Genomic DNA, 26862 nt, shown 5'->3' on the forward strand with positions numbered 1-26862 from the left:
ATATGCGGAAATTGCATAGATTCGCTAATGCAATTTTCTTGCGATCTGGCAGTTTAAAGAGAAACTCCAACCAAGAATTAAACTTTATCCCAATCAATAGCTGATACCCCCTTTTACATGAGAAATCTATTCCTTTTCACAAACAGACCATCAGGGGGCGCTGTATGACTGATATTGGGGTGAAACCCCTCCCACAGGAAACTCTGAGTACCGAGGTACTTCTGGCAGTGTCCTGTCTGTGAACCCTGTTACATTGTGGGAAATAGCTGTTTACAGCTGTTTCCAACTACCAAATCAGCAAGCAGCAGCTACATCACTTACCAGCAGTAAAAATGTCACCATGTAATAAATGTCAGAATATAAATCAGGGATTTAAAATATTTTACAATGAGCAAACACTGACTAAATCATTTATACATAATTATTGTGGAAATGAAGCACTTTTTTTTATTACATTATTTTCACTGGAGTTCCTCTTTAAGCATTTTTTTTAAGCACTGTGACTTCACTTTGGATCACGTGGTGATAGGGTCAGAATTGCAGTGCGATTGCAATTCCTAGTAAAAAGCAGGCCTTAAATCAGACCTGAAGTCAGAACTTTCTCTCTGCGCTAAAAGATAAACAACAGCATAACAGTCTTTACAGAAAAAAAACTTTTCGTGGTTACAGCTGATACAGATCCAGCAATAAATCTGCAGTGTTTCTACTTTCTGCTTTCCTGGAAGCAGACATAAGGTTAACATCCTGTGTTTACATATTAGCTGCTTTGTCGAGGCAGCCAGCTGACACAGCTGAGAGATCAAATTACAGTTATGGTTAGTCACAGATGAGAGGTAATTAGACTAAACTCTCTAAATACATAAAGGGTGCATTTCTCTATGTTTCCCTTCTGTCCTGGGCAATAATTCAGGTCCACTTTAAAAAATACCTAAAGAAGAGTATGGAAAGTACCATTGCTGACTTACTTAAAAAACAAACAAAAAAACAAAACAAGTTACCTCACTGCAGTGGATCTCAAACTTTTTCGGATGAGGGAGCCCTTGATGGCTTTTAGGGCCCGTTTCCACTATCGCGAATCCGCATGCGTTGCCCGCATGCGGATTCGCACAGTCAGTACAAGTGGATGGGACTGTTTCCACTTGTGCGTTTCCCCGCACGTTTTTCTGTGCAGAAAAAATCTGCAGGGTAGGGCCCTCAGAATTCGCCTGCGTGTGGAATGCAGGCGAATCGCACGCAATGTATTTAATAGGGAAATCGCATGCGTTTTCCCCATGCGTTTTTTGCCGCGATTTCGCATAGGTATTAATGTTAATTTACACAGGCAGTGACATGGTTAAATTCGCATACAGCCTTACCTATGCGAAATCGCATGCGACATCGCGGCAAAAAACGCATGCGGAATCGCACCCGCATGCGATTTGCCTACGGTGATTCGCCGGCGATTCCGCAACGCTATAGTGGAAACGGGCCCTTACATTTTTTCAAGGCATCCTCTCAGCAAAAACAAATACAGTAAGCCATTATGATCAGGGGCGTAGCAATAGGGGGTGCAGAGGTAGCGACCGCATCGAGGCCCTTGGGCCAGAGGGGCCCCGAAGGGCCCTCCCTCAACCACAGTATTAGCTCTCTATTGGTCCTGTGCTCATAATAATCACTTCTATAGATACTTTGAATAGTAGTAATCATTAACAAACGGTTCCCATCCCCTTCTTGCACCTCTGACACTGTAGTTGCCTTAGGCAGGTTTTGGTGCGCCGTATCAATTGTTATGTACAGAGTGCTTGGGGGGCCCCAATGTAAAACTTGCATCGGGGCCTACAGCTCCTTAGCTACGCCACTGATTATGATCTTTATTAGGCAGCTATCTCCCCCCCCCCCCCCCCCCCACCCCCCCCCCCCCCCCCCCCCCCCAGCTAGTTATGATTATTAGGCAGCATTCCCCCTTCAAGTAGTCAGTGACTGACCACCCCCCTGGGCAGCGCACCCCCCCCCCCCCCCCCCAAATAGTTACCCCCACTTTACACAGCATTGCCCCCACACAGTAGTCAGTGACCTCCAAATTATGCAGCATCCCCCTGAATAAACATAGGGATAAAGAATACATTCTTGTGCATAGACATTTCCCCACATGGGGACTGCAGTTAGTAACGCCTCCTTTAATTATGCAGCATCACCTCATCACTCATTCCAGATTATAAGTGACCCCATTAGCTGGACAAACCTCTCCTTACCTATCCAGGTACACTGATCAGTCTCTCCAGCCCAACCTCAACCACGGCTGCTGGGACTAAAGGTTAACTGGTGGGTAATGCAGCCGCATTGTATATCAACGTGCAGTGGCATTACCTGATGGCATTGCAATGTGTGTGTGTGTGTGTGTGTGTGTGTGTGTGTATATATATATATATATATATATATATATATATATATGTGTTTGTGTGTGAGTGTGTGAGTGTGTGTGTGTGTGAGTGTGTGTGTGTGTGTGAGTGTGTGTGTGGTGTGTGTGTGTGTGTGTGAGTGTGTGCGGTGTGTGTGTGTGTTGTGTGTGTGTGTGGTGTGTGTGTTGTGTGTGTGTTGTGTGTGTGTGTGGTGTGTGTGTTGTGTGTGTGTTCTGCGTGTGTGTGGTGTGTGTGTGTGGTGTGTGTGTTGTGTGTGTGTTCTGTGTGTGTGTGGTGTGTGTGTGTATGTGGGTGTGTTGTGTGGCATGTGTGTGTGTGGTGTGTGTGTGTGTGGTGTGTGTGTGTGGTGTGTGTGTGTGTGTGTGTGTGTGTGTGTGGTGTGTGTGGTGTGTGTGTGTGGTGTGTGTGGTGTGTGTGTGTGGTGTGTGTGTGTGGTGTCTGTGTGTGTGTGTGGTGTGTGGTTGTGTGGCGTGTGTGGTGTGTGTGTGTGTGTTGTGTGGCGTGTTTGTGTGTGGTGTGTGTGTGTGTGTGTGCGTATGTGTGGTGTGTGTGTTGTGTGTGTGTGTGGTGTGTGTTGTGTGGCGTGTGTGTGTGTTGTGTGGCTTGTGTGTGTGTGTGCGTGCATGTATAAAGGGGGGGGGGGGATTACATAATACCAATCCAATTGGTAGGAGTTCAATGGGTTTGTCCTTACTCTTTACAGGCATTGAGTAAACATAAAGAGCAGCAGACGCCGCTGGGACTGTACATGCCACAAGCCTGGGATTTTAACCATTAAATCCAAAATAAGAATATGGGCTTTCAGGAAAGTCTTATATAGGATTATTTCTATAGTTACAATCAGGCTATTTTTACACCAGGTTCAGCTTTATGAAGAATGTGTACGTTGGCCATGTCAGTCTAAATCCAGGTTATGACAAATGCAGAAAAAACAGTTTTAACAATAATAATTGCAGCTTTGAAGAGATCTTAAATCCATTTCCTCTTTGATCTTACGTACTTAGATTTATTCACAATGATGCCTTTGGTCTAGATAAGTTCTTCTCACAATTCTTAATGCCAAGGACACTTTATCTGCCAGAGTTAATTGATGTTAATCATTTCTTCCTTGTGTTTTATATTAATGGAGAACTAATACGGGGGGCATCATATTACACGGGGGGTCATATTACACAGGGGCGGTGGTCAGCAGACATAGGCAGAGGAGAATATCGGGCAATGTTTACTGCTTCATCAAACAAATGGACAGCGCTCACAGGCTGCAATTGTATTGTAGACAAACAGAGGCATGCAGAGCCCCACAGGAGCCTTGAATGCAAAATCAGATGCAAATCATGTACTAGTCCTAATCTATAACATGAATGCACATTGACGCACATGGATGCAGCTAGCCATAGGTATACTTACATGAGTTTTGTACAGCAGGAGACATTGGCAGCGCTTCCAAACAGAGGCTGCACCTGAATTGACTACCTGCAATAGATGTGCAGAGCTCCACAATGTAGACTAAAATACACAACTTGCATTCAAAACAGGTACAGCAAAGGAGGACATTAGCTTCAGCATAAGTATAAAAAAAATATAAAGTATTTTAGTCCACATTGTGGAGCTCTGCACATCTGTTGCAGGTAGTCAATTTGGGTACAGCCTCTGTTTGGAAGCGCTGCCAATGTCTCCTGCTGTACAAAACTAATGTTTTACTGCTTGACGGGATGTCAGTGAACAGTTATTGAAAGGGGGTCCTCATGCCTCTCTACCTTATGCTACTAAACCTGGTACATCGGTCTAAGGACAATACCAGATTTTAGCAGCAGGTGGCAGTATAATCAACGTCTGAAATGTCAACCTGAACTCTTGCACAGGACAGAAGGAAAACAGAGAAATGTGCCCTGTATTGTATGTATTTATAGAGTTTAGTCTGTCGAATTCTCTTTCATCTGTGACTAATTACAACTGTAATTTGATCTCTCAGCTGTGTAGCTGTGTCAGCTGGCTGCCTTAGCAGAGCAGCTAATTTGTAAATACAGGATGTTAACCCTATGTCTGCTTCCATGAAAGCAGTAAATAGACACACTGCAAATTGATTGCAGGATTTGAATCAGCTGTAACAAAGAAATCTTTTATTTAAAAGTTATTATGCTGTTGCTTATCTTTTAGAGCAGAGAGGAAGTTCTGAGTTTAGATCAACTTTAATTATCATAACTTCAAGGCGCCTGGAAAAAAGTAGTAGAATTTTGGTAAGATTACCGATATTCTACTACTTAATTCCAATAGTAAAATATCTGTAATGTTTACCGATATTTCATTATGTCTTAACCTAACCCTACTCTCATACACGACCCTGCCTCTACCGATGCCTAAACCTAAGACCTCCCTCTACAGCAGGGGTCCCCAAACGTTTTTGGTTGAGGGCCGGGTCAACATACTTCAGACTGCTGGGGGGGGGGGGGGGGGGGGGGCGGAATATACATAAAATGATGCAGAAGTCTTTGCAGGCCAGACAGTGAAGCATACCCAGGTGACAATCTGCAGTCCAATTGGACAGCAGTGTCACCTACCTGATGTGATTGGAAACCAGCGAATGACTGGTTTCTGGCTTTTCCAGTGTATGGGTGGTGCCAGCATTGCTATTCTATATGCGGACCACCAATATTTGAAGATGTAGCTGACCGCATCTATAAGTAATACATTTTGTGTGGTGTGGGCCGGTAAAAAAGCCTCAGGGGGCCACATTCGGCCTGCGGGCCTTATTTTGAGGACCACTGCTCTACAGCGTCCACTATGTAATGCCGCAATTAGCATATTTGCATGCCCCGGCGCCTGTGATTCTATCGGGCACTGAAATTTAACTTCTTTGCCGCACATGGCGACTTTTATAATAGGTGCCTATAGTGGCACCCTTTTTTCGGTAATAATAAAAAGCTACTTACTTTATCTACGATCCCGCGCTGTCCTTAGCATATGCTGCCGCGAGGAAACCTCCACTGCTCCAGACCTACTAGGTGGGACAAACGTGACTACACATCTTAAGAAGGTGAGTCCTGTCCTGGATAGGGCCCTCCACCATATTTATACACTGGCCTGGATTTACATCACAGGAGCCTATAGGCACAGATGTCCTGGCACCCTAGACTTCACCCTCCATGGACCTACAAACACCCCACTGAACTGTTCGGTGGCCCAGCTGTCCCATCTTCCTTACTTCCCCTGTCCAGCACTGGTGTCTCTTAGTATTAGGTAGCCAGAGCAATTCTCAGTATGAAGTAGTTAGTGGTGCCCCCGACTGAAGGGCGATATCTTCTGTGAAATGCAGAAATACCTCTCATTTACACTCTGCTCGGGACACTGCATAGGAAAGGAGGGAGGGAGGCACTCGGGGAGTGGAGTGAGCCGCCTTTCCATCATCAGGCGCCTATAGGCACATGCCTACAGTGCCTTATGGTAAATCAGGCCTTGTCTACACAATAGCTGAGAGCGCTTTTTTCTTTTCTTGTTTTGTTGTACATTTTGTGAATAAAGAGCTGCTCAGCTTAACTGCGCCATTAGTAAAGCACACGCCATGCCTCATTGATAAAACACCTGCTGTATTAGGCAGAGGAAGGGCTTGGCAGAGATAATGACACAATCTGCCGCATGCATTGATGAGAAGCGCTTATCTCGGATAGGTTGATCAACGCATTATTTTGTGCCCTGTCTGCCGTTCACTAGTTCAGCTTCTCTGACTCCGGCGACTCGCACAACAGCTGAGCTGCAAACTTCCATCGCCTGGTTTTTGTTTCCGCAGCAGTTTATGCATTGCTAATGATCGCATTAGTGATGCCCCTATGCCTCTCTATTAAAATAATGTAATTGTTTATGCTGTTGTGTCATTACTGCGCGCTGAACAATGTACTGGGTGCTGTGCCCAATTGTATGTAATAATAGGGGGGAAAGCGAGGAGACAGCAGTCTATAGTATCTGACAAGTCCAAACGGCCCCTTTACCATCTAAATTCCTGGGTTCCGAGAGACCGCTTCTGTAATGATTTAAAGTGAACCTCCGGACTAAAAATCTACTCAGCAGAACTGAAAAGGCTTGGGGTTTCTTTAACCGTTTCACAGCATCAAAACTTTGTTTTTCTTACCAAAGCATCATTTTTAGCTGCATTTTTAGCTAAGCTCCACCCATCAAAGAAAAAAATGCCCGACCTTTTTTTCCCTGATGCAGTGCAGAGCATGATGGGATTTCCTATGTTGTTATTCACGTTGCCTAGCAACTGGGAGGGGTGATCAGCACACAGGACAGTTGGAACTGTGTCTCATTCTCCCTGTCACCTCCTTTCAACGAAAAAGATGGCTGCCCTCATGAAATCAAACATTTGCCTGTTCTTTTAAAACAGTGTGGGTAAGAGATTATATTACCTATCTATTTTAATTAACATAACTAATGTAACTTAATGACAGTATGTTTGTTTAGGCTGGAGTTTCTCTTTAACTTTGTCTATGGCAAGACAATGAGAATGAATCATTGAGAGGAGCGGTGATGCAAAAAGACTCTTCAGTTCTGATCAAAATTATCAGCTACTGAATTTAACTGGTGCAATTCCAAGCCCTATAAATTTGCACAGCACTAGCATGACATTTGCATCAGCATAACATTAAAGGGTTACTTAAAAGAGACACTGAAGCAAAAAAAAAAAAGTAGTACAGATAATTAGTAGAACATTAGCAGCAAAGAAAATATTCTCATATTTTTATTTTCAGTTACCGTATACAGTTTTTTTTTTTTTATCACATTGCATCATTGTCTAATATTTGCAGTTTACACACTACTCAGCATTCTAAATGATTTTACAGAGCAGGCAAGTGAACTTCTGAACCCTTCTCTGCAGAGAAAAAGGAAATACATTTACAGACACTTGAGATAACAAGCTTCAGAAGACAGAGCTCTCTGCGACTTTAAGAGTCGTAGAGCTAAGTGGCTCTTTTGCATAGACAACAACTGGAGTTTCTTAATGTTCCTGTACTGGAAACAACATTAGACTTACGTCTCTGCTCCTAATGTTTTATTTATGAGCTGTACTACACCTACCAATCATTATATCATAATTTTTTTTTTGCTTCAGTGTCTCTTTAAGTCTGAAAAAAAGCAGTTTAACTAACCTGGGGCTGCCCCCTGCAGTCATCATTTTCCCGCGCTGTCCTTCCAGGACCCTTCAGTCAGCAACGGCGCCCCCCTCACAGCTGGCTGGTCGTGGCCAGTCGCAGGCTATTGAGAAGCTATTGAGCAGCCCTATGCCGCACACATCCTGAATGCGCTCCCGTTGCCGAGAGCATGTACAGCATTTTGAGCATGTACAGTGGACATTCCCCCGTATTGCGCACGCACAGAACGCTGCTGTGCACGGGACCGCGTCAAGGAGGGTCACCGCTGCCTATTGGAGGGTCTTGGAAGGACCGCATGGGTACAGGATGACTGCAGGGGGCTGCAAGAGGCCCAGGTAAGTTAAATTGCTTTTTTCCACAGGCTTTAGATTTCCTTTTCTGTAGCAGGAAAGTGAACACCACTCACCACTCGCCATTTTAACCAGGAGCAGGACCATGGGAAGCCACACCACACCGTCAGTATTGAAAAAGGAAAGATCCACTTGACCGGTACAGTAAAAGTCCAATCTTTATTTGTGAAAAAGAATGCTGAACATAGCAAGGATAGCTCACGCGTATCGGAGCCTCACAATCGCTTAGTCATAGCTAAAAGTGCTCAGCCAGCACCTGAGAAGGCAGCAGTTGATGTAGCAGTCATTATCAGAAAAGACAGGATCTACATTTTGCACATTCCTAAGTATTTTGCGACTTGCTTTTTTTTTGGGGGGGGGGGGGGGGGGAGTTGGGTGAAAAAAGTAAAGGCATACATGACTGCCAAGGACGTCTATAGGTGTAGTGTTTTCGCATCCAAACGCCGCAAACCTCTAAAAGGCATTTTGGTACAAAACCACTTATGCCTACAGCCGACGTTTATAAGCGGTTTTGTGTGCCATTATTTCTTTGCCATGGACGTCTGAAAGTTTGTCAACTTTTAACGGGAACTATACAAATAATTCTGAGTTGATGCAAAGTTCTGAGTTATGCAAATGTCACTGCAAATCTATGTAGCTTACAGGAGTTATGAGGCTTATAAGAGCAAAATAAGTGCTACTTACCCGGGGCTTCGTCCAGCCCCAAGCTCCCAGCATGTCCCACGCCGCAGCTCTCCCCGCAGCTGTTCGCCGCCTCTACCTCCCGGTCCGTGGTGGTGACGTCAGGACGACCTGGAAGTAGGCCTGTACTGCGCCTTCGCGAGTGGTGCTGGCAATCACCGCCACGTGGACCGGAGCGTACTGCGCAGGCGCAGAACTACTGATAACCTACTGATAGCCTGATAACTCCTTTAAAAATAGACCAATGAAATGCTTTCACTGCAAAATTCGATTGGTCCATTTTAAAATAGAGTTTTATAATTATCATAGTTCTGTATCATAATATTTAGCGTAATTATCAATCTAAAATGTATTTGCACGTCAATTACAATTTCTACTGATTAATGCAGACTTTGGTACATGTAGATTTGGGCAAGGCATTTAAAGTGGACCTGAATTTTTGCACAGGACAGAAGGAAAACACAGAGAAATGCACCCTGTATGTATTTAGAGAGTTTACCCTGTCCAATCCCCCTTCATCTGTGCCTAATCACCAGTGTAATTTGATCTCTCAGCTGTGTCAGCTCAGGAATCTCCTCTGCCGCGGCAGAGCAGCGAATTTTTAAACTCAGGATTTTAACAATATGTCTGCTACCATGAAAGCAGGAAGTAGACACACTGCAGATGTATTGCAGGATTTGTATCAGCTGTAAGAAAGAAATGTTTTATTTAACCGTTACTATGCTGTTGCATATCCTTTAGAGCAGATAAGAAGTTCTGAGTTCAGGTCTGCTTTAAAAAACACAATTAAAACATAGCTGGCACTTGTAGCCTTTAAAAAAAATAGTGGGCAGTCTAAGGGTTAAAGCAATTCTTTAAAGCAATCTCCTGAACTGAGATAAAGAATTGTATCTATAGTCCTAATCCTAAATAGGACTTTTCTGGAATTCCATGGTCATAATTTTATTGAAAGAGAACCTGTAACAAAAAAAGTTCCCCTAGAGGGTACTCACTTCAGGAGGGGGAAGCCTCAGGGTCCCAATCCCCCCCCCCTCCCCTGTAGCTGCAGGCAATCCAGCACTGGCTCCCCCGAAGTGTTCCGGAATCCTCCCTCGACAAGGCTTGATATATTTACCTTTACTGGCTCCAGCGAGGGCGCTGTTGCGGGCCGACAGTGATGGTCTATTTCCGCCTATCTTCGTGTGGAGAGCCGATACTGCATCTGCGCTGGAGCCAGGAAGGTAAATATTTACATCCCCACTGTTCGGGGAGCTTTATCGCTGCCGCTGTGGGACCGAGGAGGATGGGGGAAACCTCAATAGGCAAACTAAAAAGAAGGTAGGTAGGCACTCAGTCTGATAACAGATGGAAATGGTTCCGCCAAGTGTAGTGCAGGCAACTTCAGCAGCAGCTACGTGCTCAAGACATATGTAATTCAAGCATTGTGACCATATCATACAAGGAAGACAGTAGAAAGCGTCTGGCACTGTAGCTTTAATTGAACACAGCAGGTGTACAGTGAAGTGGCAATAAACATACACAAAGAACAAGGTTCATGTGATGCTAGTGATGCTGGTACTTATCGTGCTCTGCTGAAGGTGGGAGGGCATCTGTGGGCGCCAGAGGGTGCACGGCCTTACAGCCGTTTCACGTTGGGGTGAGCCTTGCTTCTTCGGAGGCTAATCGTGCACACTGTGTTGGATGGAAGCGGCCATTATATTGCCTGCTTCCGTGTTAGGTCCCGCCTACCTGTAAGGAGTGACAAGGGACTCAACCATTGGCCAAACCAGACGCGTCAACCTAGGCGGCGCGCATGCGTCGCCTCATAGCGAGGGCGCGGGCGCGTCGCTGGTCTGGATGGAGCGTACGTGGTGAGCTTCGAGGCGTTGCCAAAGCAACCCAGGCCGTCTCTAACCTCAGAAGCGAGCGGTGGCAGGCGCCACCAATCAGGCAGTGGGTAGGGGGCGGGTGCGGAAGCACACGTAAGGGCTGCTAGGTAACAAACAATAAACGAAGCTCTAAGCTATCCACGTAGGAAAAAGGATATATTATCCATCTTCTAGAGCTTGATTAGCTTTAAGACGTGGAAGAAACTATGTGGCATAGATAAATGCCACGTACTGAAGGCATGAATGGGTAGTCCCAAGTCAAAAGATGACAGGAGAAGGGGGAAAAGAAAAAAAGGGGGGGAGGAAAGAAAAGTGTGTGTGAAGGGAAAGTGGGTGAAAAGAGGGACGGTGTGGCGGGGCACAAACCCTAGATTAAGAGGCCCCTAGGGAAAGGAGAGAGAGAGGTGGGAAGAGGTGTGTATTCACCTGTAGTCGGAGTGGTCTTTTCTGGTCTTTCCTCCCCCCCTTTTTTTCTTTTCCCCCTTCTCCTGTCATCTTTTGACTTGGGACTACCCATTCATGCCTTCAGTACGTGGCATTTATCTATGCCACATAGTTTCTTCCACGTCTTAAAGCTAATCAAGCTCTAGAAGATGGATAATATATCCTTTTTCCTACGTGGATAGCTTAGAGCTTCGTTTATTGTTTGTTGCCTAGCAGCCCTTACGTGTGCTTCCGCACCCGCCCCCTACCCACTGCCTGATTGGTGGCGCCTGCCACCGCTCGCTTCTGAGGTTAGAGACGGCCTGGGTTGCTGTGGCAACGCCTCGAAGCTCACCACGTACGCTCCATCCAGACCAGCGACGCGCCCGCGCCCTCGCTATGAGGCGACGCATGCGCGCCGCCTAGGATGACGCGTCTGGTTTGGCCAATGGTTGAGTCCCTTGTCACTCCTTACAGGTAGGCGGGACCTAACACGGAAGCAGGCAATATAATGGCCGCTTCCATCCAACACAGTGTGCACGATTAGCCTCCGAAGAAGCAAGGCTCACCCCAACGTGAAACGGCTGTAAGGCCGTGCACCCTCTGGCGCCCACAGATGCCCTCCCACCTTCAGCAGAGCACGATAAGTACCAGCATCACTAGCATCACATGAACCTTGTTCTTTGTGTATGTTTATTGCCACTTCACTGTACACCTGCTGTGTTCAATTAAAGCTACAGTGCCAGACGCTTTCTACTCTCTTCCTTGTATGATATGGAAACCTCAATAGGATCTGGAGGCTTAACCCCACCCCAGGTGAGTGCCCCCCAGGGGAGGTTTTTTTCGTTACAGGTTTTCTTTAAAGGTTACAATCTATAATTTACATTTAAAATCACCTTATGTACCTGAGACAGTCAAAACGTTCATGTTATTTAACTCCTATAAAGGCATATGTTGAACCTTCCAATTTGTTTTCTATTGAGGGCACTCAGATATGTGTTTCTTAGCCACACAGATGTACAACCTGTAAATTATCAGCGATGTTACAGTTAGCCTGCAGAGAAACTGTCATTTAGAGCCCTGGACACAGTGAGAAAAAGAAAAAAAGAACACAACCTAGTTCTATGTATGATTGGGACTGTGCTAACATGAAAGGGTCTGACCCTACCTGGTACTACTATCCGCTCATATTTGTTCTGTTGTTCTGGGTCTACAATTCAGGCAATAGGAAGAGAAACTGAACACAGTGAATACAGCGCAGGAGACTTGGGTGCAGCCGGCGCCACCATAGGCCGTAATAGGAATTACGGCTATAGCAGCGCACAGGGAGTAACATCGGCACCGTCAGAAGATGGAGCTGAAGTTACTTTTAAAACACAATAATTCGGCTTCCAGTAATTGCTGGAAGCCGAATGATTTCATTCCCCACCCTCCATGGCGGCCTAGAGGGGGAATAGTATTTAACACAGCCAGGAACTTGTGCAACAGCAGGATTAGCCATATACCGGCTGTATCCTGCGCCCAAGTCTCCTGTGCCGATATCTCTCGTACGCAGAGAAACAGCACAACAATCACATAAGAGGCATTTGAAAAGGGAAGTCAAGCGTGTCTCCTTCCATGTTCCTTTCACTTCAAGTTTTCCTTCATGTAATTCCATGAGCTTCATGATCCGAGGGGAATATTTACTATACCGGGGGCTGAAGAGCTTTCACTTTAGAGCTGGAACCTAATATCTGCATGCTAAGTACCCTGACTATGTTTTGTAACATTCTTTTGAGAAACTCTTCATACCTTTGGATTTTTTCTCCTGAAATGTCCGCCCTCGGTACTGAGCCGTGTCAGTGTAGAGGTTTTCTAGGTCTTCCTGCCATGTTTCAGGATTGAAATGTTTGACAACCTCTTCAACAGTGTCAAAATGGGCGATTGCTTGGTCCAGAACTTCTGCTAGGACAGTGGAATTTGTTGCTGATGGAGATAAGTAGGACATATCCTGCAAAGAAAGAAAGGACAGCAGCATGAATACAGTGGAACCTTGGTTTGCAAGCATAAAATATTTCGAAAACATGCTTGTTCCAAAGCACTCATGTTAATGTGAATTTCTCCATAAGGATTCATGGAAACCTTAAAAAGTGCTCTTAAAGGGGAACTGAAGAGAGAGGGATATGGAGGCTGCCATGTTTATTTCCTTTTAAGCAATACCAGTTGCCTGGCAGCCCTGCTGATCCTCTGCCTCTAATACTATTAGCCATAGCCCCTGAACAAGCATGCAGCAGATAAGGGGCTTGATTCACAAAGCGGTGCTAACCTACTTAGCACGTCTAAAGTCTTTAGACGTGCTAACCAGGGTGCTAAGTAGGTTAGCACCGGATTTCTCAATCAGATCGCGCGCTAACTTTGCAGACTACAAAGTCTTATGCGCGCAAAGTCTTATGCGCGCTAAGTCCCATAGGCTTTAATGGGCACTTCGCACGGAGCGCCCTGCGCTCTGTGCGCGTAAAGTTTTACACGCATAAAGTTTTGCGCGTGTAAAGTTTTACGCGCGAAAACTCATTTAGACGTGCTAAGGGGGTTTTCACAGGCGTGCTAACAGTTAGCACCGCTTTGTAAATTAAGCCCAAGGTGTTTTAGACTTTAAAGTCAGATCTGACAAGACTAGCTGCATGCTTGTTTCTGGTGTTATTCAGATACTACTGCAGAGAAATGGACCAGCAGGGCTGCCAGGCAACTGGTATTGATTAAAAGGAAATAAATATGGCAGCCTCCATATACCTCTTACTTCAGTTCCCCTTTAAACCAAGTTACTTGCAAGCATCCAAGGTTTAATTGTATATGGATATAAATAATGTACATGGCTGCATACTACAAAAATTAAACACAATAATCCCAGTACATTAGGCTGTGGGGAACTTGACAAACAGTTGGAACATCCATTATATGCCAGAGCAGAGCAAGCTCCTCTTCTCCTCCTCCCTTAGCAGTTTCCTAACAGGATCTGGTCCATCTGCTGATCTCATTTAACGTTAGCTGAAGGGGTGGTCAAACTCCCCTAAGGGGTGGGGATAGATTTGAGGAGACGCTCACCACCACACTAGATGGCCAGCTGTAGACTCTTATGCTAAGTAGACGATGGTGGAACCACCAGATAGCTCTTTGCTGGACACCGTATATAGAAAGATGAAGGATACATTATGCCATAGCATAAAGGGTATGGTGTACACTGTTCCAATATCAGCATAAATTATATCCTGAATTAACTGATTGATAAGATTGCCAGTTGCAGGACAAATTATCGGATTGTCTTGTAATCAAGAAATTGTTGAGCAAATAAAAGAGAGCATGTTCTCTTCTTCCCTCCCTGGATACAGCATAAACCTTTTTGCAAAGCTCTGTATAGCTCAAGTCAATCTGATAATCTTAGCACAGCAATCTTATCACTTAGCTCCTGCGTGAAGTAGAGGTTTAATTATTAACCCCTCCTAACCATTTACGGTATATCTTTTTTTTTCTTTTGCGGTGTTTAATGCTTTACACCACAGATGAAATTTGAGGTTCATCCAACTTTAAAAGGTGTCCCTCTTTTGTATCTCAAAAACCTGCGGAGTATGTTTTTTTGTAGGATGCAGACAAATACTGTACAGCTGTCAAGTACAGGGCTGTAAATCGGCTGAAGCGGTCAATAACGACCACCTCAGCTGACAATCAGATGTGTGTACCGCAGCCGGCGACCCTCGACCCCCAACCTGCGAGTGTTCTGGCGGGAGGATCTACTCAACCCCAGCAACACTGATCCCTCGTTTGCGTCTCTCCCCGGCCCAACACGTGACGTCGTCCGTTGCCTCTCCGTCCTCTCTCCGCCCGCATAGAAACACAGCCGACACACGAGTGTGCAGCCAGGCCTAGCGATGTCGCCCAAGGGGATCAGCTCCTCATCCCCAACGGGCGACATCAGTTGGGCATGTCTATGAGCCCTTAGGGAGAGCACTGAGGAAAATATCACAAGACAAAGATCTTTATAAGCATCCATGCTTTCATATTTCCTATGGGAAATGCAGATTCAGTCACCGTAGGAGAATCTCATATAAAACCACCGACCTCCCAGAGTGCGTATGAAAGTAACAGAAACGCAGCTGCTGATTACATTGCATTAAAAGTTAGAGAACTGCAGATAGTGGTCAGTCTGATAGCTGCTTCTATCTCCATGCAGTCACTCTTTCAATGAGCTGCTTTGCATCACAATAGCTTCTATTTTTTGCTACTGACTCTTCATTTCTTCCTCAGCCGGTAGCCACTGGGGAAAAAAAGACTAATTAAATTAAACAAAAAAGCCAGGCCAGTACAGTACAGGGAGAATGGCCACGGCGCTAGATCGTTGAAGCGCGTCATGCACCTATTTTGCCCACTTATAATTAAGTCTTGAATGGTGTCTACTGCGTCCCGCGCAGCCGCCACGCTCTCGTCCGGGAGGAGATATCCTACGTAGTAAATTCTTTATGAGATATAAATCAAAATGTGCAATTAGCAAATATGTTGATAGAACAGAGCAAAGCGTCGGAGATTAACTCATAAAAGCCGGCCGCGGGCGATTTCACATGACAGCATGGGGGACAGCTGTGAGCCAGCCAATACATCTGTCCACGCACTCGCTGCCAAACTAGCTAATGTACATGACAGGAATAGTCTGGCAGCTTGACACCCACCTCTGCTCCAGGATTGTTTTGTAAATTGTGTGCTTCTTCCATTTGAAGCTTAGTTCTAATAGAGGGGGGACAAATCTCCTTCTTTCATTCCTCTGGGAAGATGGTCCAACAATAGAGCTGCTTTATAAAATAAAACAGGCCAGGTGTTGTCCAAAGCTACCACTTAAAGCAGATCCGAGATGAAAAACGAACTATAACAAGTAACTTGTCTATATATCTTATCTAAAGTTTAGATAGTTTACACAAAAAATCTAGCTGCAAACAGATTTAATAGAATGTGATTATTTCTTCCTGTGATACAATGACAGCAGCCATGTTGTTTGTAAACATTACACAGAGGCAGGCTTATCTGCACCATCAGCACTCAGACTGTGAAAAAAACCTAATCCCCTCTCCTCCTCCCTTCTGCCTCTGAAATCAATGACTAGTAACACCTCCTCCTCCCCCTGCCCAGACTGAGCTCCCATGAGCCCTTGCTACTGCCAAGGCTCTCTGAAAACCTGTGGGCGTGGTTTATTTAGTTTATAGGGAATTAGAGTATTACAATCAAAACAAAAAAGTATTTGGCTTGAGGAATGCCCTATAAACAATAGGAAAGGAACACAATTATGCAATGAGAAAAAGTTCACCTCGGATCCACATTAAAATAAAAGTTACAGCAGACTGTGGCATAACATGAAGGAATACCAGTCTCTCTCTCAACTCCTTATTGCTCATAAAGTTATCCGGTTTGTTTCAGTCCCAAAATAACTCAATCTTTTTAAAAACAATCCTCCCCCTTGTTACAGTGCATGACCTATTGCATGATTATGTCCTATGCAGTTCAGTCAGACAAGACAAATAACACTTGTATCGTGCCTTTCTCCAGGCGGACTCAATGCGCTTGGGTTGCAGCATGCTCAACAGCACAGTAGCAGTGTTGGGGAGCTTTGCCCGAGGACTCCTTGCTGAATAGGCGCTGGCTTACTGAACAGGAGGAGCCGAGAATCGAACCCTGGTCACCTGTGTTAGAGGCAGAGCCCTTTACCATTACACTATCCAGCTGTAAAATAAGAAAAATAGCAGTCTCTTACTCACAGTCCACTCTTTTCGTTCAGCAAATTTAGCCTTTTTTCTTTGCTTTATTTTGCAGATCAAAAGAAAAACAATTATCACTAGCAAGAGGGCTGAGTTCAGGCCAGTGTTTTCAGCCAACCGGCCCAGATTGACTAACTTAAAGTGGATCCGAGGTGAACTTTTACACATTGCATAATTGTGTTCCTTTCCTATTGTTTATAGGGCATTGTTTTTGTTTTAATACTCTAATTTCCTATAAACTAAAAAAGTCACGCCCACAGGTTTTCAGAGAGCCTTGGCAGTGGCAAGGGCTCATGGGAGCTCAGTCTGGACAGGAGGAGGGGGAGGTGTTACTAGCCATTGATTTCAGAAGCAGAGGGGAGGAGGGAGGAGGAGGGGGGATTAGGCTGATGGCTCAAGATACAGATAAGCCTGCCTCTGTGTAATGTTTACAAACAACATGGCTGCTGTCAATGTATCACAGGAAGAAATAATCATATTCTATTAAAACTGTTTGCAGCTAGATTTGCTAAACTTTAGATAAGATATATAGACAAGTTACTTGTTATAGTTAGTTTTTCATCTCGGATAGACTTTTTCTTGCACCACTTTTTGGTAGTGCTTTTGTATGATGTATACTGTCCTTGATGTTTACTGTTGTTTGATGTATATTGGGTTTGATGTGGTCTTTGCCTAAGATGCTTGCTTTTGCCTTTGTAAACTGCATGTTTGTGTGTCTACCCATCTATCTACCTCTACCTTCAACTTGAGCTATGCAGGGCCCAGTCCTGGTTAGCAGGAAGTTGGGTGTGTATAAGCGGTTATGCAGACAGCGAGATGGGACCAGCGGCTTCCCAGGAACAGGAAGCGAGGTGAGTTCCTCTTACTAGGCTTCCCGCTGCGCGTACCCTACATAGAGGGGAGCATGGTGGGAAGCCCTGGGGAGAGAAAAGTCGGGCTCCCCTCCACGTGGCAGAGTCTCTGTGTGACTGCAGCTCCCCCCACCATCATTGCGCCTTTCCTCCTCATAGCGCTCAGTGCAGTCGCGCGCTTGGCCCGCCCCTAGAAACGGGGCTGGTTAGCTCTCTTTTGTTTTACAGAAAGCTAAATGTATCAGAAATTAGCTAAATGTATCAGAAATGAGTTCAAAATGTATGCGCACTGAAGGTGCCCGTACATCAGACGATTGTTGGGCACATCAATCATAAGACAGATCTCTCTCTGAATCTGATCACAGAGAGATTTATTGGCTACTCATACAATGCTGAGCATGAAAGCTATCACAAATCGGCCTAGCGATGGCACCTCTGCCTGGCCGTACTCCATGGCCCATATGCAATTCATTTTTTTACCTGAGTTTTCTCCAAAGTGATATTTTCAAACTTCTCAATATAATGGGCTTGATTAAAAAAAGGGTGCTAAGTGTTAGCACGCCAGTGAAAAGCCACTTTGCATGTGCTAACATGCTTTGCACGTGCTAACTAGGGTGCTAAGTAGTTAGCACATGCAAACTACATAGCACCATAGTTAGCACATGTAAACTACTTAGCACCGTAGTTAGCACCTGCCAACTACTTAGCACCCTAGTTAGCATGGTGCTAAGTAGTAGTTTGCATGTGCTAACTATGGTGCTAAGTAGTTTACATGTGCTAACTACAGTGCTAAGTTTGCATGTGCTAACTACTTTGCACCCTATTTAGCATGCCCAAAGCCTTTAGGCGTGCTAACTGGGTTAGCACCGTTTACTTAATCAGGCCCATTGGGCTTGATTCACAAAGCGGTGCTAACTGTTAGCACGCCTGTGAAAACCCCCTTAGCACGTCTAAACAAGCTTATCGCGCATAAAACTTTATGCGCATAAAACTTTACGCGCGTACTGCACAGAGCGCAGGGCGCTCCGTGCGAAGTGCCCATTAAAGCCTATGGGACTTAGCGCGCATAAAACTTTGCGCGCGTAAAACTTTGCGCGCGCAAAGTTAGTGCGCGATCTGATTGAGAAATCCGGTGCTAACCTACTTAGCACCCTGGTTAGCGCGTCTAAAGACTTTAGACGTGCTAAGTAGGTTAGCACCGCTTTGTGAATCAAGCCCATTGTGTTTTAAATCACCAGAAAGCAAGAAAATACTTAAAATAGTTTTGATAGTACTTTTCCACCTGCTTTTTGGTACTTTTTCAATTGCAAAGATGCTGAAAAGTTATTGTAAGTAGAAGATGAAAAATTATCTCCTAGGAGAAAACTCAGGTGAAAAAGTGAATTACATATGGGCCCAAGTGTGAAAAACTACACCCAGGTGCCCATGCTCTATAAATTCTTACCTGTCCTGCAGTCGCAACTTCCGGCATCCTTCCCTATCACCCTCTTATTGCTGGGTGTGGATGCCAGGCATATCAATGCGCGGCCGCGCACAGCGAATGACAGAGCTACTTAGGAGTGGAAGTGGTATATCAAGGGCAGTGGCATAACTGGAACTTACTGGGCCATCTGCAAAACTTTGGGTGAGCCCCCCCCCTTGACCCTGCTTAACACTGAATAGGGACTGTTTACAAATCTTTGTCTGCAAAATTTTGTATGATGCCTTATCAGTGGCTGAGCAGATGCAGTCATTAGAAAAATTGTGCAGAGAGCAGACATTTTTTTCTGTCCATGCCCTTAGTTGTCAGTGTCTAAGGACAGGGAAAAGAAAATTCTCCCCAAATGGGGCCCCCTTCAGCTTCTGGGCCCCCCTGAAACTGCACCCCTTGCAGGGTCTGTTGTTACGCCCCTGATCAAGGGTCATCTCCGGATTGTAGTTAGCCTCCTCAGAAGCAGCTGCGAGCATGTCTCCCTCTCCTCCTGGCTTGTCTTTATGGGTGAGTTTTCTTCTGTGCACTGAGCACTTTACTGCTTGCACTATCCTCTGGACTCTAGTTCTCTCATGCACTATTTAGATATTGAGATTTTCTCTTCAGGTTATTTATTGCACGATGCACTTTACTCCAGGTCAGATATTGCACAGTACACGTCAATATTGGTTGCTGTACACACATGTTCATAGAACGGTATTTTTTGACAAACAATTCTCTTTCAAGGATTGGATATTTGTATTTTGATGGTTTTGTACATTTTTTGATATTGCACAGAGTTTGTATTTTTGTATAGCAACACAGGAACTTTATATATATATGTTTTGTAAGGAAACCCCTGACAACTGAAGCGAGAGGGATATGGAGGCTGCGACATTTATTAACTTTTAAAGAAAACCTGTAACGAAAAAAACCTCCCCTGGGGGGTACTCACCTCGGGTGGGGAAGCCTCCGGACCTATCGAGGTTTCCCCCGTCCTCCTGTGTCCCACGGCAGCGGTGATAAAGCTCCCCGAACAGCGGGCATGTAAATATTTACCATCCTGGCTCCAGCGCAGGCGCAGTATTGGCTCTCCGCTCGGAGATAGGCGGAAATAGGCGATCGCTGTCGGGCCGCTCTACTGTGCAGGCGCAAGCCTCCTGCGCAATGGAACGGGCACGACAGAGATCGGCTATTTACGCCTATTTCCGTGCGGAGAGCTGCAACAGCGCCCGCGCTGGAGCCAGGAAAGGTAAATAAATCAGCGCTTATCAGCGCTTGCCAAGAGAGGATACCGGGACACTTCGGGGGAGCCAGCGCTGGACTGCCTGCAGCAACAGGGGCGGGAAAGCCTCATTGGGACCATGAGGCTTCCCCCTCCGAGGTGAGTACCCCCCAGGGGAACTTTTTTTGTTACAGTTTTCCTTTAGGCAATACCAGTTGCCTGTCTATCCTGCTCATGCTCTGCCTCTAATACTTTTAGCTATAGACCTTGAACAAGCAAGCAGCAGATCAGGCGTTTCTGACATCATTAATCATTGTCAGATCTGACAAGATTAGCTGCATGCTTGTTTCTAGTGTGATTCAGATACTACTGCAGCCAAATGGACCAGCAGGGCTGCCAGGCAACTGGTATTGTTTAAAAGGAAATAAATATGGCAGCCTCCATATTCTTTTTACTACAGCTGTCCTTTAAAAAGTTTATTGCTGTACATTGAGGCATACTCATAGTTTAGTTACATAAACCCAGATGTATGAAATGATAGCAGCTTCTGCAGTTATCATCCCTCTGTTACTACTGTATTCATCTAAATTAATGTGATGTAATGCAGATTTTTCCTAATTACGTGAGAGTCTTTAGGAATCATTAATTTCAGTTTAACTTTGCAAAGCCCGCATGAGTAATAAATTGAGAGCAATTAGCCTTTGGATTGGCTCTACACAGTGGAAAGTGGGACAATTTGTCCGTTTAATAGATGCTCAGTGATATGAATTGGATATACAGTAATAGCTTATATAGTGGTTAAACAAGTCACACACATCACATCCGTAACATTTTAGATGGATAGCTTGCACTGCCATGTATATTTTACACTGTCTTGGCTACTGTTTAAAGGACACATCCAAGAACATTGAAAATAAAAAATCCACTTACCTGGGGCTTCCTCCAGCCCCTGCCAGTCGTCCTGTACCCTTGCCGCAGTTCCGCTCACCCCCGGGGGCCCGGGGTCCCCTCCGGTGCAAGATGTCCACTGGGCCTGCCCGAGCGGCTCTCAGAGTCGCACTGACGCCATCTGGACATTACTGCGCTGTACAGCCCGGATGACGTCAGCGCGACCACGTGAGCCGCACGCTGGAGCGCAGGGGAAGCCAACCTGGCGAGATCGCCATCTGCACCAGAGGGTACCAGGAGCCACAGGATTCACAGGACGGATAAGAGGGCTGAAAGAAGGCCTAGGTAAGTGGATTTTTGATTTTTACATTGCTCGGACCTTCCCTTTAAATTGTATCGGGATCCAGAGAAAGTACAAGTTAAGGTACCCATACATTCAGCGATGATGGGCAGATTTGACCAAGAAACAATTCTCTCTCTTATCAAATCTGATTAGAGAGAGATTTGTTGGCTGCGAATTCACTGCAGGCCTGTTTACAATTAATTTTATGCTGAAATTGATCAGGGATCGACCTTGTGACGCCGCATCCGACTGCCTCACTGACTCGACGCTGTCCCACCTAATGTTTAATGTCTCGTGTATATCTCTCCCCCCAAGGTGGCAGCGCACACAATACACTTCCGGTCCGGGCTCGGATGGTGCGCTGCACTTGGTTGCCTAGTAAGGGGGAGTCTGACGTCACCCACGCACCCACATTACTGGGATACCGCGTGAACACGCATGTATGGGCAGCGGAAGGAGTATGGAGCAAGTGAAGACCACGGACAGGTAATGTATTGCATGTGCTGGTCACTGGGGGGCGTTAAACATTAGGGGGGGTCAGCGCCAGCACGTTCGTCGCTTGTCCCGATTTTGTTTGCCGTTGCTGCCGTGCAAGGGATCGAGCAAGTCAACACTACATCTTGCAACATGTCCGACCGATTAATATAACCAAAGTCAGCCCGAATTGGTTGGGCATGCACTTGGTGACACCAATTTTCCTCCGATCAGATGGTCAATCGGCTGCCAAGTCACCTGATGTATGGTCACCTTAAGACTGTGGTCAGTCTGAAACACAATGACCTATTGCAGTGCACAATTGGTAGTATTTCATTGGTCAATGATTGTCTAAAAACTACCTTACACAAGTCTGCATTATGTTTTGTGACTCTTTCCACCCACTCTGAATACAGCAGGTCAGAGAATAGCCATTGTCACTATCCTCACCTGAGATTTCATCTGATTGTGTTTACATGAGAAGAGCTGCTTTTAGCTTTCCTGATATGCCATGTAAAGTTGGCCATTACTCTAGCAATTCGGCAGCTGATTGATTGGATAATTATTACAGAATTTGGATGAAAATTGCTGCCATCACAAGCATGACCAAACAAGAATTCAACCAATTTCAGGCCAACCAGAAGTCACATGACTGTTATTGTAATCACCTTCGAAAAGTATTAGGCAAAGTTTTTTTTATTTTAACCCTTCAGCAGCCACATATAGCAAAGCTATATGTGCGCTGCAGGGACCATTTCTTTCTGCCGCTGGCACAGTTTGCCTTCCCCAGCCAGGCCGGGTATGCAGAGCGGTGTGGTGAGTTTTCATACTTACCTGTTCTGGGTGGCTGGGTCGGCCTCTCCTCCACTCGCTGCGCTGCAATGCCGAATCCTCTTCTGAGTTGTGATCACATGATATGACATGAGATCATTACCCAGGGGATGGTGTCAGCGTAGCAGCGTCACCCGGTGGTGGAAGAGGGGTGCTGGAAGAGTCCCTTTCATCACCCCTTTTACACCACTCGGCAGTGCTTCACCGCTGACACCATCCCCTGGATTATGATCACATGTCATATCATGTGATCGGGACTCAGAAGAGGATGCTAGGAGTGCAAGGCCGTTGGTGAATGAAGAGGAGAACCCAATCCAGCCGCTTGGAACAGGTAAATAAAAAGAAGCTCCCTGCATCGCTCTGCACAGCTGCATTAGGCAGCTAAACAGCATAAGCCTTTAGAAGAAGCCCTGGAATGCATTTTCTAATTCAAAATAATGTGTGCAAGGCTCTTAAAGCAGCAGGGACAGCCATACTATCCCAGAAAAAAAAAAAACAATTGTTCTACTTACATAACAGATGTACCGTACTGCCCACTTTCTGATTTCAGTGGATTTTATAAAGTAAATAAAGAGAATTCTGTTCTTGGCATTTGCCATCTTGATTCCCTCTAACTGAAGCCAATCCTGATGTCATTTCCTCCCTTACTTTTTTTTCTGCCCTCAGCCAATCCCTCAGCCCTGAACTACCTTCATCCAATCAGTGAGGAGCAGGAATGTGGGAGGGGTGATGACAAGCTTCCGTCTCATTGGCAGTGGCAACAATAGGGCCAGGCTGACTGAGATAAGATTAATTACAGCAGAAACATTTATGAATAGATTGGAGTGCTTGCAATGAGGGGCAAGGTTGCAGGCTGCATATTAAAGTGAAACTGAAGCAAAAAAAATTATGATATAATGAATTAGCTGTATAGTATGGATAGTTAATAGAGCATTAGTAGCAAAGAAAAAAGCCTCATATTTTTATTTTCAGCTATATAGTTTTTTTTTTTTATAACATTGCATCATTCTCTAATATTTGCAGTTTGCACACTACACTCAGCATTCTAAATGATTTCACAGAGCAGGCTAATGACCTTTTGAACTTTCCTTTCCAGAAAAAAACAAAATACAGTGACAGACATTTGAGATAATAAGCTTTAAAAGACAGAGCTCTCTGCGACTTTGAAAGTCAGAGAGCTCAGTGAAGCTCTTTTGCATAGATAACAAGTGGAGTTTCTTAACTCTTCCTAGACTGGAAACAATATTAGACTCATATCTGTGCTAATAATGTTCTATTTCTTAGCTGTACTACACATACAAATCATTATATCATAAGTTTATTTTTACTTCAGATTCCCTTTAAACACAGAGCAGTGGGTAGATGGAATTTGATTTTTTTAGCTCTTTAACAGGTTAAAAGATAAATGTATTTAATAAATACTACTCCCGTCTCTCCTATAAGGCCTGCGGTAACCGCTTCCCCCGTCCTCGTCTGCAGGACACCTCTGGACTGCGACACAAAAAGTGTGCAGCACCGCAGCAGTTTGTTTCTGTGGCAGTACAGATAATAACTTGGAGCATGCTGTTTATTTAACAGTATATATATTTATTTTATGATTGGGGCGCACTGACACGCAGTATTACTTACTGAGACAGGGCTTGTGACAGACTCCCAGTTTGTCTCCGATGCTGCAGGCGGAAAATCGTTCTGAAAGGGAAGGAAAAAAACCAGCGTAAGAATTTAAACAAAGGCTGCAGATGGGGATAAGATCTTTACTGTGAGTTTTCAATAGCTTTTCAGGCATCCAGGCTAGGCCCGCAATAACAGAGCGTAAAAACACCGGATTACTTCATTCTGCCGGGCTACTACCAACACAAAAAAATGGAAATTCTAATGAGATAGGCGAGATAAATTAACATCGTCTTATGGAACGAGCCTTCTTACGTTGCTATAACGTGCTTGCGGTTTGAAAATGGAGCTGGAGACGGTTTATCCCAAAAGGAACCATTTTAACAGCGACAAATTGTTTAACCAATGCATTACCGATAGACTCACGGTTCATACTTTTTTCTGGAACAAAATTTACATACAATGGAAAAACATCTACATACCTGGGGCTTCCTGCAGGCGTATCACTCCCTCGCCGTCTTCCTAGGCAGCCTAGATCCTTCTCTTGGCAGTCTGGTAAATCCGCAGTTGGGCCCAGTTGGCGCAGGTGCAGTCCAGCCGCGCATGCTCCGACATCGAGCTCCCGCGACTGGGAGGGTTCTGCAAGGGAGTATTCCGCAGGCACGGAACGTTCACGGCAACAGGAGCATGATGGGGCGCGCATGTGCAGCCAGGCCATGCATGCACTGATCCTGCCCTCCTTTCCCCCTGACTAGAGGAGTTACAGGGCCACCTATGTTGTTTACACATTACATGCGCCGGATGAAGACTGAGATTGGGGCGGAGTAGCTGCCGGGCAGGTGAGAGATTTCAAGGCAGCTGAACTACCCAATGGGGGCCACAGGGAGCAGTCATGGGGAGGCCACCTGAGCGGGACTGGCCGCTGACTTTCATGGGTGGGTGAGGGGGTTGCCGAGTTACTGTTGCCCTAGCGCCCCCATGTGGCTTAAACCAGCCCTGCCAATGCAGCAAGCAGCTCTGAACAGTAAAGGCAGTAAATAATAAAGGCTTGATTAAAGGAGAACTGAAGTGAGATGGATATGGAGGCTGCCATATATATTTCCTTATAAACAATACCAGTTGCCTGGCAGCCCTGCTGATCTATTTGGGCACAGTAGTGTCTGAATAACACCACAAACATGAGGCTAATCTTGCCAGACCTGACACAACAACCTGATCTGCATGCTTGTTCAGGGTCTGTGACTAAAAGTATTAGAGGCAGAAGATCAGCAGGGCAGCCAGGTAACTGGTATTGCTTAAAAGGAAATAAATATGACAGCCTCCATACACCTCTCACTTCAGTTGTCCTTTGAGAATACAGAAATACTTTGCACAGGAACAGGACACATGATCATGATCGAAAAAAGAGTGTTAAAACTGAAGTGCAATGATCCATATTATTTGTGAATTGTTTCTGATTAATGCAGCCGGGAGATTTTTGAGTAAGGCAGAGAACACACTTGCAGGGCTGTTTTTCCCCAGCAATTCCCAGGTTTCCAGTGGCTTTCGCCTTTGTGTTTCCCGCAAACGTTTTACCACAGTCCTTCCGTGACGTTTCATTTGTGGTGGCATTTACTGTAATTGCAAACGGACGTGTCATGTGGGAAATAGCATAAAGCTGTGCAATTTAAAAACGTGCAGAAAATTTCTAATGTAAAAAATGCGAAGGAACGGTCACGATAAATGTTTCTCGAGCGCAGTTATTGACTGTTTCCTGCCTTAAAGAGACTGTCTAACAAAATTTTCAGCCTTATTTCTTTTATCCTATAAGTTCCTATACCTGTTCTAATGTGGTCTGTCTTACTGCAGCCTTTCCTAGTTGCACAGTGGCTGTATTATCTCTGTTATATAATCTAATCTTCTTTCCTTTGCCGGCTTTGTCGGCTCAGGCAGGAATGTGCTGCTCTGCTGTGATAGGTAGAAGTTATACACACCCTCTCCAAGCCCCCTCCAGGCTCTGTATGAGTCACAGACTGAGCTTCTCTCAGCCTATCACATGCTGGTTAGCAGCCATGTCTTTTGTTTGTAAAGACTGCCTACAACTAGCAATTACAAGCCAGGATTGCAGCAGAGAGTAGCAGAAACAGCACAGAGGGGCCCAGGAGAACATAATGAATAGAGTGGTATGCTTTTTATTGTAAGAATTTTAGAGTACAGATTCTCTTTAAGGTGAAAAGTTAGATTTCCCCTGAAGTGTACGTGGGTTTGTGAAAACCACTTATCCTGCCAATCTACCATCTCTAACAAGCCACTGGCAGCACTGAGGCAGCAGCAATGCGTAAGATCCATATCCGATCCATTACTGTGAATCTATACTTCCAATGTAAACATACCACATTAAGATGCACTTTAAATGTATAAAAATATGCCTGGTCTAAGACTTTAATTTGTAAGCCTTTTACAAAATAGCTCATGTATTAGGACACACGAGATGACATGTGGCACGATGACATATAAAGAGAAACCATAACCAAGGATTGAACTTCGTCCCAATCAGTAGCTGATACCCCC

The 26862-nt window shown here is 45.1% G+C and overlaps 1 protein-coding gene across 4 annotated transcripts in view; it reads right to left on the reverse strand.

The window, feature by feature from the left end:
• The window catches only part of PDGFD (platelet derived growth factor D), a 511155-nt gene that overhangs the window by 30530 nt on the left and 453763 nt on the right, over positions 1–26862 (reverse strand). For all 4 annotated transcript variants that reach the window (XM_068266882.1, XM_068266880.1, XM_068266883.1 and 1 more), the window contains 2 exons: positions 24331–24390; positions 12657–12855 (listed from right to left, as the gene is read on the reverse strand). In XM_068266882.1, coding sequence (XP_068122983.1) covers positions 12657–12855; positions 24331–24390 — 259 coding nt within the window. The remainder of the gene's footprint in view (positions 1–12656; positions 12856–24330; positions 24391–26862) is intronic.

This window comes from Hyperolius riggenbachi, chromosome 2, assembly GCF_040937935.1.
Source record: "Hyperolius riggenbachi isolate aHypRig1 chromosome 2, aHypRig1.pri, whole genome shotgun sequence".
NCBI lineage: Eukaryota > Metazoa > Chordata > Amphibia > Anura > Hyperoliidae > Hyperolius > Hyperolius riggenbachi.